The 16,552-nt window shown below is 36.6% G+C and overlaps 1 protein-coding gene across 2 annotated transcripts in view; it reads right to left on the reverse strand.

Moving 5' to 3' along the window:
* Positions 1–363: 363 nt before the first annotated feature.
* Positions 364–16,552, reverse strand: part of ppm1a (protein phosphatase, Mg2+/Mn2+ dependent 1A) — a 30,870-nt gene continuing 14,681 nt past the window's right edge. The window contains exons 3-6 of one of the 2 annotated variants that reach the window (XM_012968369.3): positions 15,491–15,608; positions 5,782–5,893; positions 4,961–5,018; positions 364–2,424 (exon numbers count right to left, since the gene is read on the reverse strand). In XM_012968369.3, the coding sequence (XP_012823823.1) occupies positions 2,395–2,424; positions 4,961–5,018; positions 5,782–5,893; positions 15,491–15,608 (318 nt within the window). In that variant the 3' untranslated portion in view covers positions 364–2,394. 2 annotated transcript variants of the gene reach the window in all.

The raw sequence follows: 16,552 nt of genomic DNA on the forward strand, positions 1-16,552 counted from the left end.
AAAACACTCATGCTGCGAGTCACTGGCAGGGCTCCCCTGCTCTAATTGGCTGGTTCCACCATAAACCAGTAACCTGCAATATATTACTGACACACATCATGGTTGGCTTGTTTGCAGTTGTAAACAATGTTATGTTGGGAAGCATGCCAATAATCTGTTTATATCTAAGAGATTGTAAGATTTTCTGGCCAAGGACCTCACCCCAGTTGTGTACTGAAGACCTAAGCATAGATTTACTTACTGTATAACAACTATACCCCTGTGTGTTTATACCTTGTAAAGCACTGGGTACATTGGCGGAGCAATATAATACATACATAAAACCTTTGTGCAAATGAAATAAGCATCCACTAGAGTTTGGAATAATCTTTATATGAATGGCAGTAGAGAAGCCACACTCACGTCTATCCATGTAACATACGAAGCGTTTGATCAGACAATGCAATATAAGGTTTATTACCAGTTCTGCATTTAAAAAAGAATTGTCAATTTCCAAGATATTTTCACAAAACAAACAGAATGAAAACCACAAATTTCCTCCTTTTATTTAAGCCCAACTTTGTTTTTTAATCATAATTTAAATTTGTGAAAAATTCATACAAATAATCTTTCATACAGTGGTCCAGAAAGCTTTCTATTTAATGTACTGGGAACCTGCAACAGAAATATAGTTACCTTCTAGCACTGCTCAGAATTGACATTAAGTGTGAGTTGCTGGACTTGAGTATTTCCTCACTTGGGGTTGGGAGGACATACAAATGATACAGAATGATCCCTATAACAAACAGTGGTGAGCAGAAAACCTGTGGCAGGCTTCCTGTTTAAATGCCATTATTAATGGGAGTGCAGATAAAAGAAGTGACAGACTCTGGGTGTCACAGGGAAATGCTTAAGCGCCCCTTAGGGAGAGGTGGAATCATTTATCTTCCCTTTTGAATGTTTTGGAAGATGAGGAAGCAACCTGAATAAAACACACTTGTAAGCCATGTCAATTATGTTCAGTGTACACAGCTCAGACTGACTGGGTCAGACTTGCACATCTATACGTGTGTTATCAGATCCTGGGACACAAAGCAAAAGAGAACTTGCAAAGCTTCATAGGGGCCACACATACTGAAATAAACAAGGGGACAAACATGACTGAATTCACTGCACCTTTACAGTGAAGACAATAAAAATAATAAAAGAAAAGGATGGGGAAAACATGGCAAGGTTGTCACTTTCCATATGCAGACTTTTATATTTAATTCCAAAGAGCCAGAAATTAAAAAGGTTTTCTGTAACATACTACAATTCTAAACGAATGAATAAATGAACAAATCTTCAGCAAATCTCATTATTTAAAAGAAGAAAGTGGTCAGGAGAAATACACACATTAGCCATAGAGTTAGACTGTCAGCTTTGCAGCAGGCACTGGATACAGCTGAAAACAGCAAATCTAGGTTAATGGATACCCCCCATTCCTAATGGCATGGTCTCAAAGGACAGAAATGAGAAATTACTTTTTTGTGAACATATTTATTAGTCAAATCAAGCTTTATTGATAAAATGTAATTGAAAACTCTGTAGCAGCAACAGATCCAGCTAACAGACCCAGTCAGTGTAGTTTAAAAAATGAAAACAGCCCCCTCCCTCTCCCCGCACACAAATGATTAGTAAATAGAGTGTGTCACCTTATTCATGGGTACACTTTGTTCTTAAATGACCGTAGCACTCTTACTTGCTTATCAGAACCACAAGAATGTGTGTAAGCTCTAAGGCAGCAGAGGCATTTAACTCAATGTGATTGGCTAAGGGCCCCTTTTAGCACTGAATTGAACCGCAGAAGGTTTGAACATTCATTATGATAGAATGGCAGGCGAGTAATATTCACTATGTTACTATATTATGAACAAGATCATGGGAATCCAGCTGGTTATGTTGCTGCTTCCTTTTCCATCTAAAACCATCACATATATGTATAGGGTTAGATAAGTGGTGGCGCCACAAACAAGCCAGACTTCCTGTAACCTTTAGAGCAATTTGCAGTCCATAATTAAATACGACCACTTTATACAAGGACAATTGCACTTTACAAAAACAAAAATCATACAACAAAAAAATTGCTGGAGTCTGATTTACATGGTGAATTCTTGTCTGAATTAAGTGTACAGAAAAACAGATTTTACAAAAGCCTGTGAGGAGGAGATGGGGATAAATATGAAAACAAAGAATTATTGGGATAGTTCTTGTACTTTGGGGATGATAATAATCTGTGTCATCATCACTCTCACCCACATCACATTCCCTTCTTTAAATGGCAAGGTTATGGTTGGACGCTAAGAAGGATCACTGAGGTTGGGTTGTATGTTCATTCAGAGGATGAGTGTAAACTCCATAGCTATATGAACAGATTTACCACATATCATCTGTTGATGCCGAATCCTGGAGGAGACAAAAGATGCAGGGAGTGAGAAACATCATTCTAGGTTCAGCTCTTCAAAGATTCAAGGCACTCTAACAGATAGTGCTCCAAAACCACAACCAAATTGTTGAATATAAAACCTGTAGAGATGTAAACCTCAAAATAAACACATTTCAGATGTAATTACAGGTATAGGACCTGTTATACAGAATGCTCGGGACCTGGGGTTTTCCGGATAAGGGGTCTTTCCGTAATTCGGATCTTCTTCCTTAAGTCTGCTAAAAAAAATTATTTAAATTAAGCCCAATAGGATTGTTTTGGCTCCAATAATAATTAATTATATCTTAGTTGGGATCAAGTACAAGGTACTGTTTTATTATTACGGAGAAAAAGGAAATCATTTTTAAAAATGTAAATAATTTGATTAAAATGGAGTCTATGGGAGATGGCCTTTCCGTAATTCGGAACTTTCTGGCATGTGGCGCTTCTGCAGAGAGTTTTTAGCGATGACAGCCCATGACGGTATTGCAACGCGATCGTCACAGGACCGACCTCTAAGCAGCAGACGCGGTCGCATCTACTTCCTCCTTCCCCCCCAAGTGCCGGCTCACTCCAGGACTGCAGCTGGAGGACCAGGCATGTGATCCTTGCTTCAGGACAGGTAAAGGTTTTTTTTTTTTTGTTTTTTTTTTTTTGCATTTACACACACTTACATACATTTACACACACACACAATTTAGCAGTTTTTTTTTCATTTTGCACACTTATATACACTGTCACACAACTTTTACATATGTACACACATGTATACACACTTTTTTTTTTCTTTTTACCACTTTGTTTTTAGTTTATTTTCCCTAAAAACTGTTTATTTTGACAGCGTGACTATTGGATCAGATATTCTGACCACTAATTACACTGTCATCTGACTTATTTAGTTGTTTCACTGATTTGCACAATTTTTTGTCGTTTAATTGCATTTTTTATCCCTGTATTAGTGTTCCTGATCTGTTTTTAGAAAACTTTGTCATGTGTAACTTTGGTTTACAAAAATACCTATTTTGAATTCATCAGAATGTGTTCTTTACAAAAATATATGGTTTTCTGGGGGTCTCTGTATAGTTTGGGGGTGTTACGGCACATAATCCGCTGAGTTGGCAGGCGAGAAATCCATATGCGCTATTTTCATTTTGGGGTCAGTACATACCGCAGACTTTGGTATATCTATGCATATTGGGCATCAAACTGCAACATTTTTATGCGATTTTCTGAGATGTCTAAAAAACTTAGGAAAGCTTTGCAGATTGGTACTTTGGAGTAAAAAGAAATGTCTACCCATTATAGATTTGGGGGAATGTGTACTTTCCAAAATTATATGGCTTTTTGGGGTGAGTGTACTTTCTACTAGCTTTATCCCACATAAAGGATGTAAATGTGTTGATTTTGCAGATCATATGGGGGTATGTTCCCATTGGGGCCCCTACATGCCACATATTTAGGTAAACCTATACATATTGGGCATCAAACTGTTCAGCGGACCCCTGGTGTTCAAATTCAGGGTGTTTTATCTTGGTACCTAATGCTATGTGGGAGATAAGATGCTGTATAGTGGAAGCTTTGAGGGGATTTTTAGAAATGTCATCAAAATTGCCAATTTTAGGAAAGCTTTGGGGCTTGGGAGTAGATAGACATAGGTACCCATTTTAGATTCGGGGGAATGTGTACTTTCCAAAAATATATGACTTTCTGGGGTGAGCGTACTTTTTACTAGCTTTATCCCACATATAATGATCTAAGAAATTATTAATGAGTAGTTTACACTAAAAATGTATAAACACTATACACTTACAGTTTGAGAGTGTGTATTGTAACAGGTCTAGTATTAATCTGAAGTAGAGAAAATATGACATTGTATACCCTAATCCAGAATGTGCTGACAACAGGGCAAGTTCACCTTATATGGTTCATAGACAACGGCTGCAACCCTCTAAAACAGTCAGAGTTAGCAGCCTAAACATATTTAACTATCCTGTCTGGAGTTAAAGGAACAGTAACACCAAAAAATGAAAGTGTATAAAAGTAATTAAAATATAATGTACTGATGCCCTGCACTGGTAAAAGTTGTGTGTTTACTTCAGAAAGTCTACTATAATTTATATAAATAAGCTGCTATGTAGCCATGGAGGCAGCCATTCAAAGGAGAAAAGGCACAGGCACATAGCAGATAACAGATAAAACACTATTGTATTCTACAGAGCTTATCTGTTATCTGCTATGTAACCTGTGCCTTTTCTCCTTTTTTCCAGCTTGAATGGCTGCCCCCGGGGCTACACAGCAGCTTATTATATAAATTATAGTAGTGTTACTGTAGCAAACACACCAGTTTTACCAGTGCAGGGCAACAGTGCATTATATATTTATTACTTTAAAGCTGTTTCATTTTTTAGTGTTACTGTTCCTTTAAGTACCACCTTACTAAGTGCCTATGTAAACATTATCCCACACAATGAGATGGAAAAGGACAAATATATAAGAAAATATAAAAATTCTACTTACAGTGTCATCATTTCTATATGGATTCAATCTGTTGTACACAGCTTCAATCACACTCCGTCTAGATTAAAAAAAAAGTAGTTAGAATATAAACGATTGGTATTTAGCCCATAAATTATTCTTATTTGTGAGAAATAGTCCAAAACGCCATATTGCTGACATTGAATATGTACCTAAGAAAAATCTCATTATAGTGGATTTTACAATAGCTTTTTAGAAGTGGCACATTATGTTGCTTCATGTGTTAATTGCTATAATGTAAATCTGTTAACACATGAAATGCTTGCTCTGATATGTACAGAGGCAGACGTATTCAATGAATTCTCTCTTCTATTCATTTAATAGGCACCATGCGCTAACAAGCCTAAGTCATAACTAATAAACCCTGTCCTTGGCCAACCAAAATATATAACAAAGACATTTTACCTTACACGATCACACCACCACAAACTATACAAAAACCTATGGAAAATGTTATCATGCTGACATAGCTGAAGAATAATGCACAATACACAAAACTAAACATGCTACATAACGTTATACCACTATTACTATATACATATATATATTTTTTTCCAGATGTCACTCTATATAACATGTAGAAGACTCCTTTAAAGGCTTGTCTTTTCATGCATGCTTGTCTCCAAGTCTGTATCTAATGCAATACTGTATAACAAATGAATAAAATTTGGATTTTTATTCCAAAATCATTTTTAGAATTTGATAGTCCCCCATGGGGTAACACTAAAAAAACAACAAGTGTTTCTGTACAGTGATTAGAAAGTGTGACATTGTGTGTAAAGCACACACTCAGGTGAACTCACTTGCTTGCCAATTCTCCACCAGGTGGGAGATTAGGGATGTTCTCAGAGGCTAATGTACGCATCACATGGACTAAGTCTGGTACCCCTTCTTCACCCTGCTTCTTTATGATGTCTAGGAATTAGAAGTACTTATTTTGTAAGTGCTATTCAGGTAGAGAGCTTTCTTGCATAGTACAACTTTATACATCCAAAGGAGAGTGAACAAAACAGATTCATTATGAAATTAAGCTTGTATTAGTTACATCACAGTTTCATGTGGCTTACACATCAGTTATCCTTAGGCAGCAAAATTAACATGAAATAGATGGAAACATAACAGTATCAGTTGTCTCAGAAACCTTAAGATGAATGTGTTTTACATGAACGTGTACCTTAGAGATGCAGAAGATATCCACAGGAGAGCTACGTTAAACACATCTAGCACAGTTTGAAGCTACTGATCAAGCCCCGCCCCCCACTACGCAACAGATAAACACAGGGTTACGATTTAAACATGAAACAAGTACTCTGAATAAAATGCAGAGATCTCAATTGGTTTGCGAAATTTGTTTATTTGTAATGATGTAAACATCTAGTCAGGTCTACAAGATCTATTGCTGCAATTAGGCTATACAAAAATAAACACTTTTAATTCTAATGAAAACAATTGACAGCCTCATAGTGGATTACATTTAACATACAATCTTCGCTATACTAATACATTAGTTTAATAAACTGTATCCAGAACAGATCACAAGTTATGTTACTATATAATTTGTCTTTTATAACAAATAAACCTAAATAAAACTAGCTTATTACACATCTCGTATTATTATTATTTAATATCCCAAACAACTGGACGTGCATACATTCTAACTGGGTGGCAAAGCTTAACTCGCAGTAAGTTTAATACATGGCTGTTACCTGTTGGCTAGTTGTGTGGCCCTACCGGGATTAGAGGTTTAGGTGATACTTAGAAAAATATATATTTAATATTTAACACTATAAGTGGCACCCAATTTAGAAATAAAAGCAAAGCACACAGACACTTCTTTAAGAGATATATATTTAAATTTGTTACTCATGGATTACACTTGACACAGCTATTGGGTGGCAGTTTGGAGAGCCCCCGCCATGAGACTATCTGGATGAAAATCAGGAAAATTCTTATTGGACAAGTTTGAAAGTCTCACTGGGCTTGCATTGGCCTTTTGTAAACCAATGGGTGGCCTGGGGGCCAAATGATCAGATCAGCCCAACTTGGCCCAGCACATAGGTGGCCAAATCAGGCAAAGATCTGCTTGCTTGATGAACCTGCACCTATTAGACCCCCTCTGATAGGTGTCCTTTAAGGCTGTATGAATAATTTTAAAGCAAGTCTGAGATTTCAACATTTTCTATATAGACCAACATGAAGCTCCTTCTTGGTATAAAATTCCTGGGCTATGGCATACGGGGCATACTGTCATGGCTACAAAACACCAGTAAATACCCTACAATAAATAATACTGGGAATTGTCTCTGCTAAAACACACGTAGAGACAATCATCAGTCTATTTTGTAGCCCCGACAAGTAGCTGGCTACAAGAAGCTCTGTGTGTCATTGTCCTTATAGTGTCTATTTACTATTCTATGTATAAATTATACTAATTAAAAAAATTAACACACAGAAAAAGGTCTCCGATTATGAAATTCTGTAGTGCTTGGTGCTAAAGCCTCCAGACATGTTCATTACTACTAGATGCCAGACTCTAAACCACCATGAGCAGCTTCATTTTTTACAGCAATGGAAGTGACTTATGGTAATTTGATCACTGTTACACAGCAGGCAAAATTACTGTTATGCCATGAAATCTGCAAAGTTAAATTTGTAACATATACTGCTAAAAAAAAAGGAGACAAGACACCACAATTATTTAAAACTAATGGCAGACAGGACCATTTAGGGCATTTTAATTGGCAAACATAATACTCCAAATTTTCACCATTAATTTCAATGGCAATCTCTTGGACCCACAGATTAAGTGATTGGAGCCTGAATTGTTTCAGAGGATCCCCACCATCATTTGGTAGACAAATTACCTTGATTCACCCCACCGCCCAGATGTTACTTAGTGACAGTATGAAACCATCCCAACTAGGTAAAGTAATTGAGTAAAGCCAGCCATACACACACACCGATATTATCGTACAATATTCGGTGTGTGTATGGTGGATTGACAAGACGGCTGATATTGCAAAGGCTGCAGATATCGGTTGTCTCATCGATCGGCCAGGTTAAAAGATTTTGATAACAAAACCTGCGTTCAGGACTGTATCAGCAGGTGGAGGTAGAATTCCTACGGTTTCTACCTCCATATCTGACAATTCAGCCCCGAATGTCAGTGGGGGAAACGAATAATCTATCCTGCAACCGATGGTCACAGGAAAGATCGGAATTGCTACGTGTATGGCCAAGCACAGTGTATGGTCATGGCATCTCATAGGGGAACTGCAGCCTCTCTGTACATTGTTTATTTTATAAATGTATTTTTGGATATAGCTGACATTTGTATGCAAGCATAAATGTAAATCTGCAAATTAAAATGTTTCATACCCAAGTATATGATGCCCTCATACCTCAGACTATTTTTAGCATGATATACCCACATATAAATAGGGCATTCTCTGCAGATATCACAAACTATTTTACATATATGACAATACTAATTTCTTTTGTTTGTTGCCTTCCTCTTCTGCCTCTTTCCACCATCACAGATCCTGACAGAAAAAAAAAAACCAAAAAACCCTCAAACTATTTCTCTTTGAGAATTTGTTATTTTTTATTACTTAAGTCTCTCATCAGGCCTCTCCTATTAAAACCACTTCTGGATTGCTAAGGTAAAGTGGGCCAAAACCTCACACACACTTTGTTTTTCGGTTGCTGGGGTGAGTGACCCACATGGCTACCATACAGCATATGCTGCTGCAGGCTAGATTTAGCGAAATGGAAGTAGGAAGGTTAAGAGCAAAATAAAAAAATCAAGTCCAATTCCCTGTTAAAAAGCCAGTATACCTCTTATTTAACATAAGTGCAATAATAGCGCTTACATATAGCTTTTTCATGATTAAAAAAAAAAAAATTTCAATTTCTTAAGTTAAACAGGGAAACTAAAGATACTCCATGTCTGGTCCCTACAAAGCAGATAGTTATAGTAGCTGGATATTCTAGCTAAATATATATAACCCTGTCCAGCTTTAGCAAAAAACGATTTGTCATATTAAATATGACCAAACATACTGAAATAATATATACAACATACATTTGAAGGTTTTACTAGGTAAAGAATGGGCTATGCAAATATGACTAACTTATTCTTTGGTCTATACCCTCTTGTAAAAGCACCCTCCCTACAATCCAGTGCCTTGCTTTTGTGTGTGGGCACTGGTTCCCAACACCTGCTCAGGGCATACAATGCTGCAACAGGGTGCCAGTAGGCCAGCTGAGCAGTCTTGTGTAGCATATTGTTTTTGGCTAATTTTATGTCAAACCTTTAGCTGCTATTCCAACTAATATATATTAAGAGCATGTGATATTATAAGTTTGGCTACATCTGAGAACACACTGGACAGGAACAACATAGAATACATAAATGGAAAGCAAGTTCAGAGCTTTAAAACAGACGAGATTATTAGCAATACTACTAAGTAAGATACTATTTTTAATTAGCTTAAATATAATTTTGTGGTAGTAGCAATCCTAAAGTTGCTACTAGTAGTCTTTCGGCATAAAGTACTGTTATTTGTCAATATTTAGCAGCAATCTCTTTCAGAAAGATTTATATAAAACAGGGCTATAGCACAGAATAAAACAGGGCACACAGAAGGGGTCATTTGTCATTCCTCAGCGCACAAGTGCTAGAGTGCAAAAGCACACCCCTTAGCAATAACTTACCATGCATTTCTGTCTAGGGGAATGCTGCCCTCTGCTTTTTGGGTATGTTTGGTGCAGTGTCAGGAGGTGCAGCACAGCACTATTCTTACCATCTGCTTTAGGGTAGGCAGTAAAGACAGGGCTCTGCAGTTGGCTGATCCTCCCAACACTCCATAACCTACATGCCTGAATGACGCACAAGTTAAGGGAAAGGTGGGGCCAAAAGCAGGAATGCCTACCTGCCTCCCTCTGCCCGACAGTGTTGCCTAATGCAGGCAGAGCTTTATTCAAGGAACAAACAGCAGATCTTTGTGCTCTAAATAAAAGCCCAGAGACATGCAAGCATACAGAAAAGAGAATGCAGTGTGCAAAGCTCAACAAAATTGCCAACTGCAGCTATTATTTGCACTTTCCACAAGGCATTCTTCATTGTAAATGACCGCCAGGATATAACAAGAGAAAAGCAACTGTAAAGCTGACCCTACATGCACCGATATAATCATACGAAACCTATATGTGGGCTCCGAATTATTGTCCCAATAATTTTTGTACCATGGCGATCACTCGTTTAGGTGATCGGACAGGTTAGAAAATTCCAGTTGGATAACTATAAAATATGTGCATGTATTGTGTATCTGACAATATCCTCTGGTGACCTAAAGCGGAAATCACTTTCGTACGATTGGTGTCTGCCAACTATTTTGTGTTCAGAACATCCTCTGATTTTTTATTTTTTAGGGCTTCATCCTACAGTTTCAGTTTGAATGTTGTTTTAGATTGTTCTATTTATGACAGATATCCATAAGCAATGGCTTTATTAAGTTCCTTACTATTTTCTACTTTTTAATGTCTTTCTAAAATGTCGGCTTTTAATATATAGGTGTATTTAACTCCCCTCCTGCTACTATAAAATTTGTAAGTTAGGTCCCCTACTTTCTAAACTATTAGCCTTTCATACATTATTTGACACAATAAATGATTTCTTAGCAGCATTGGAGAAATGTCAGCAACTCATGTACCAATTGTAACCAAGCAGGGTGGGAATATTAGGAGCTGAAACCTATGATCAGTGTTTTAACTTATGTATTAAAGTGTTAAGGGTTAACTAGCTTTATGAGCTCATACTGGGAAATGTGAGAGGATACAATTTAGGCTAAATCATTTTTAGAACTTACATTTTAAAGTATGTAAAAAAAAAGAAAAATAGAATGCTATGGAAGAAAGTCATCATTTGTGTTGTATTATTTAAAGGAGAAGGAAAGGTATGATCGCTGGGGGGTGCCAAAATGTTAGGCGCACTGGGGGTGTGTAATAACTTACCCAATACCCTGTAAAGATGAACTACTCAGTTTATTTTTAGCAGCAATTTCTTTGGCAAAGAATAAGGGCTGTCCGAATAGAATTCAACAGGCTGGATTTGGACCTCGAAAAGATTTTAATGGTACCCTGTAAAGACTTATTTGTAGTATTACATACAGCCAGGCTCTCAAATATGTTTTATATCAAATATGCATCTACATGGAATAGAGATGGGACGGCAGTGATATTTGCAATATGCTTTGCAAAAAGTTATGTGTCAGTTCACTATCAGTGAAAGCTCAGAGGCTTATGCCAGAGGCACGGCACTATAGGCTACATAAAAATTAGTGTTTTCTACATTTTTATTGTTTTTAAAGGAGATCTATACACACCAGAAAACAAAAATAAAAATTGTACTACGTGCTCTCCTGCGGATTTTTCCAATATACATTTTTTGCTTTTCTGTTTATTAATTTAAGTAGCTTAGCACTGCCAATATCATAAATTGTTAAAGCAGGAGATCCCTCTGCTGTTTTGTACAATACGTAAATATCGTTATATTCTACAGCACTGTACAATAAATGAGTGCATACAATGAACATACAAATTACATACAAAAAAAACAACCAACAACCAATACAAGAGGTAAAGATAATAGGTCACCGATGCAGGAAACCTCCTGACTAAAGCTGGCCATACACGCACATGATGTTATTGTACGAAACAAGGCTTTGTGTGATATTCGGTGCGTGTATGGTGGATTGACGAGGGGACCGATATCACAAAAGCCATGGATATTGGTCATCTCATCGAACGGGCGGAAAAGAAAATTTTGATCAGGCGCCATTGAAGGCCCCTGAGCAAAGGCAAGCATTTAGGGCTGAATCATCAGATGGGGTAGAATTCCTATAGTTTCTACCTCCATATCGGACAATTCAGCCCTGAATGTTAGTGGAGGGTGCAAGCGATGTTTCCTGCAACCAAATGTCACAGAAAAGATTATACTTGTAACGCGTATGTCCACCTTTAGTAACTTAACTTTCAGGCACTTGGCCAGAACATAAGGAGTCACTCCTATAACAAATGCTTTATATTAGATAACTAAAACAGATAATATAAAAATGAAAAGAAAAACATTCCAAATTACAAAAGTGCTCTAACAGCATTCTGCACAATTTTTTATGAACATGTTTAAGTGCATATAGTTCACCAGTCCTATTTGCCATGCTGCTTAAAGGAGAAAGAAAGGTAAAACTAAGTAAGCTTTATCAGAAAGGTCTATGTAAATACAGTCAAAAGCACTCACAGAAACGCTGAAGAGTTCCCTGTGAAAAGATTTCTTGTGTCTGTTTTCCTGTGCCAGACACACAGCTCTCTGCTCTCTCTATTCTACTGCTCCCCCCTCCCTCAAGAATGCTAAGAACTCACCCCCCCTTAGGAATATGGATGTGAGCCAATCAGCAGGAAGCTGACTCAGTCTTACTGAGCATGTACATGGGTCTTGCTCTTGGTGCAGGAGCGAGGAATTATGGGAACTTTCTTTACACAGCTCAGCGTTTTTTCTTCCTGTTTGGCTTCTGATTATCTTAATGGAAAAAATATGGGGAGACTTAAGGGCACTATTGAGACAACTGAAGGTATGCCTGCAGCTTGAGATTAACTCTTTATTAGCCTTTCCTTCTCCTTTAAGGCAAACATTTTCAAGGATATTTGCCAGCAACCACCTTAGTCTCCTACAGGCAGAGCATTCTCATGCTTTAGAATTAAAGTTGTGGCAGTCAGCAAAAATCTCTGACCACCATAATTTTTCCACAATGGCAAAATGGCGTTCAAAACACCATAGCCCATAGGAAAGGCAAAGCCCTGCAAGAAACTACATGCTATTACTAATAATGAACATTCTATAAAATGTCATGATAGATATGTATTTTATACACACCCTATCATACACACAAATATATAATAATATTTAGGGGCATATTTATATTATATATCCATTAAACAAAGTAAATTGAGTTCACCACAGGGAAATCATAGGTTATTTCCTGTATAGCTTTTTAAGATCCAATACAAGTAAATCATAGGTTATTTCCTGTATAGCTTTTTAAGATCCAATACGAGTAAATCATAGGTTATTTCCTGTGTAGCTTTTTTAAGAGCCAGCAACCTCTGTTTTGTTAAATATACCTCTAAAAATCCAATACAAGTAAAAAAAGGTGAAATTCCCCTTTGGGGATTTGTGTTGAACTCAATTTTTTATTTATAATATTCCCCATAGAAAGAAAGAAAAGAGAGAGAGGGGTGATTTGTTTGGGTATATGCTAATATTGGCCTTAGATCTTTAAATTTTTAAGTCCTAACAACTTAAAATCTGTTCACACTAAGATAAAAAAACAAATAAATACTAGACTAAGTGCCTAAATATGCCTGAGGAACATTTTAAGTGATTGTCTGATTTCAGAGAAAACTCTATACTGTTAATGCAACTCCTGTAAAATTGTGATTGAAAAAAGTAAAAAATGTGGGTAAGAGATATCTTTCTGTTTACGGATATAAATGAATGTTTAGAGCTATATAGGGCATGAGAATATACCAAGTATTGAATGCAAATAATCACAACCACACTATTTAAAGCTAATGCAACAAGCAAGCAGATGAAACACTGAATACAAACACATTTTATTGTGTTGGGATTTTGTTTACAAATATCTGTAGCTCTTTGCAAATAGAATGGAAAATTTGATTATAGTATTTATTGAAAATATCCCCCACTCTGCGAGAAAATAAAAACTAGAAGACAGTAACAGCAACAAATAAAATTGCCAGAGGCATATGATCACTCACAAATGCCTATAAACAAATGAAGAGGGGTCATTTATTTTGCCCAGAAGCAATTATGCACCCCCTTAGGAAGCAACACCCAAGGACTCAAGTGCACTGCGTTTCAATGAGAGTTAAGTACAAAGCCGGCTATACACACACACAGATAGAAATGCTTTTTGTGCAATTTTTGGACCATGTGTGGGCTCCTAATTATCGTCCTGATAATTCTTGTACCATGATGATCGGTTGTTTAGTCAATCAGCCAGATTACAAAATTTCTGATGATAAAATCTGCATGTACTGTGCGATATGAGATTGTTGCATTTACACGTACAAACGATATCCGAACGTCTGTCAGAAGAAGGCTAAAACCTGAACATATGTATGGCCACCTTAAAGGCAGGAGAGGACATCTAAGTGAAATACTGCAAAAAATATGGTTGTTTAACAGAGTTTTTTCCCACTTTACACCTTGCTGTACACTTTGTAAAATGACCCCTCTTATATGTAACCCTAAGGCAGACCATACATGTTGACCATTTTTAAATTTGCAGAATATGCAGTTATGTGCCTGGCAGAATTGGCCACGGGTCAATAAAAATTCAGTTGATAGCAGTAAGTCAGCCCTTGCAACTAAAGCTTTCAGACATGATTTAGATTATGGTTAATATTTGTGTGCTGTATGTTTATTCCTCTCAGGGAATATCCAGTCTATATTATGTGTTTGCATCATTTCTTATATTTTAATACAGCCACCAAATTGAATATACATTTTAAATAAGTGTAGTAAGCAAAGAAAAATTTAATAAAACATGATCCTGGCAACCAGAAAGCAGTCAGACTATACCTTATAACAGGGCTATACAGCTGGAGGCCCTAAAGGCAGATGTTGCCAACCTAGGTACATTTTATTGCACCCACCCAGTCTGCTCAGGGGGGTCATTGGTATGACTGTATGTAACATTAATGCAATCCAGCCCACTAACCTGTGCTATGCCACATGGCTGGCCATGGAACTAGTTGGACAGCACTTAGAATACAATTGGTCTACATCATAGTGCACATCACTTTACATTTCATAATCTGTCGCATTTATGAATACTAAGTGTATATGTTTTTAGGTGCACATAAAAAAACACACAATTATGCACACATGTGCAAAAGTGTCTTAAACAGAATAAAGTTTTATACAACCAGTTTTCCAACAGCCACTGTTTTAAAATGGAAACTGTAAAGACTACCTTTTCTTACATACTTCAAGACTAAGAGGTGAATGGACATCTAAAAGTATGTACACATTTATGAAAATTATCATTGTTAATTTTAAATGATAATTTAATAGTTGTAAAACTTACATACACAAACGAATGCTAGAATTTACACTTTATGACCTTGTTTAAACCAATTCTCAAAGTAAGGATGACTAGTATTGCAATTTAAATTGTCTTCACTGCATTGTTCATGTTTCATATTAATACCTACGAGTGCACTTTGAAATAATCATAAAGACAACACAAATGCAAATCAAACTTTACGCTTCGTGAAGGTAATTCTTTTATGAAAATGATGCAGACTTGACAATATTGTCTGTAGAAAAAATGCTCACATCACCTGAACATTTAAAATGGCACTTAAAGGCATACTGAAGAGCAAACAATTTCATTTTAGGTTACTTATTTTGGTTAAATGATCCACCTTCTACTCTGCCTTCCAGGTACTTGTCCAGTTCCGCCTCCCTTTTCACTGCCTCAGGCAATACTTTTGGAGCACTTGGAAAACAGATCAGTATGACACTCATGTTGTCTCTGCTTCCCTAGAGAAATAGAAAGGATATAATAATTAAAGTCCAGTAAATCAATTTTGTGTTTTGTAAGTGAAATATAATGAGCGGAGGATAAAAATCTGCTTTATTTTGCTATAATAAATCTCAAATATCCTGTACATTATATCCATATAAAGAGTGCTTAGTGATGTCACTGGTTATAATTGCTGCACAGTGAAGTCATTTAATAAACTTAATAAAGTGCCCCCTGCTGTAAAATGTGGTTATTAGAATTCACCTCAGCGTTCCACGACCTATATAATACCATTCAGTCTTCAGCATTGTACCTTTATAGGGTCATGGAATTCCACGGTTACTTATAATATCTTTATATTTTACAACAGGTAGTACATTATTCACTATATAGTTAACAGGGGCCATGATAAGCTTGTAAAAAAAAAACCTTCTCAGTGCTAAATTGTCTCACAACTGAAACTAGAAGTCAGAAAACACTAATTCAATTACCTTTATAAAAACCTACAACGTTTTGCCTCTTGCAGAAAAGTCATGTAAATACTGTCATGAAATAATAGGATATTGGCATGAAACTTCTTGGTGACTTCAATATCCTTTTATTTTATTGTTATTATTACAATAGTAATGTAGTGTACATTGCGTTCAATAAAGAGACTGGTTTGGCCCGCAGTTAAATTTGTTCAAGCAACAAGAGTGCGACTACAAACTGGTCTCAATGTCATATTACCTCCCTACTGTGTTCAAAATCCCATCCTAAGAAGTTATAAAAAAAAAAATGAAGCTTGACCTAAGGGGGTTATCAGACAAACAGGTACTTTCCAAAGCAAGGACAACTCCCTGGGCACATGTATACTATACAGAGTGTACAGTATTAGTATTTCCTAGGTATTTCCCCCAAATTAATCCCAATTCAGCCAGAACATCAACAGCTGGAAATGTCCATTATACCTCACTTTTAA

Source organism: Xenopus tropicalis, chromosome 8 (genome assembly GCF_000004195.4).
Source record: "Xenopus tropicalis strain Nigerian chromosome 8, UCB_Xtro_10.0, whole genome shotgun sequence".
Lineage (NCBI taxonomy): Eukaryota > Metazoa > Chordata > Amphibia > Anura > Pipidae > Xenopus > Xenopus tropicalis.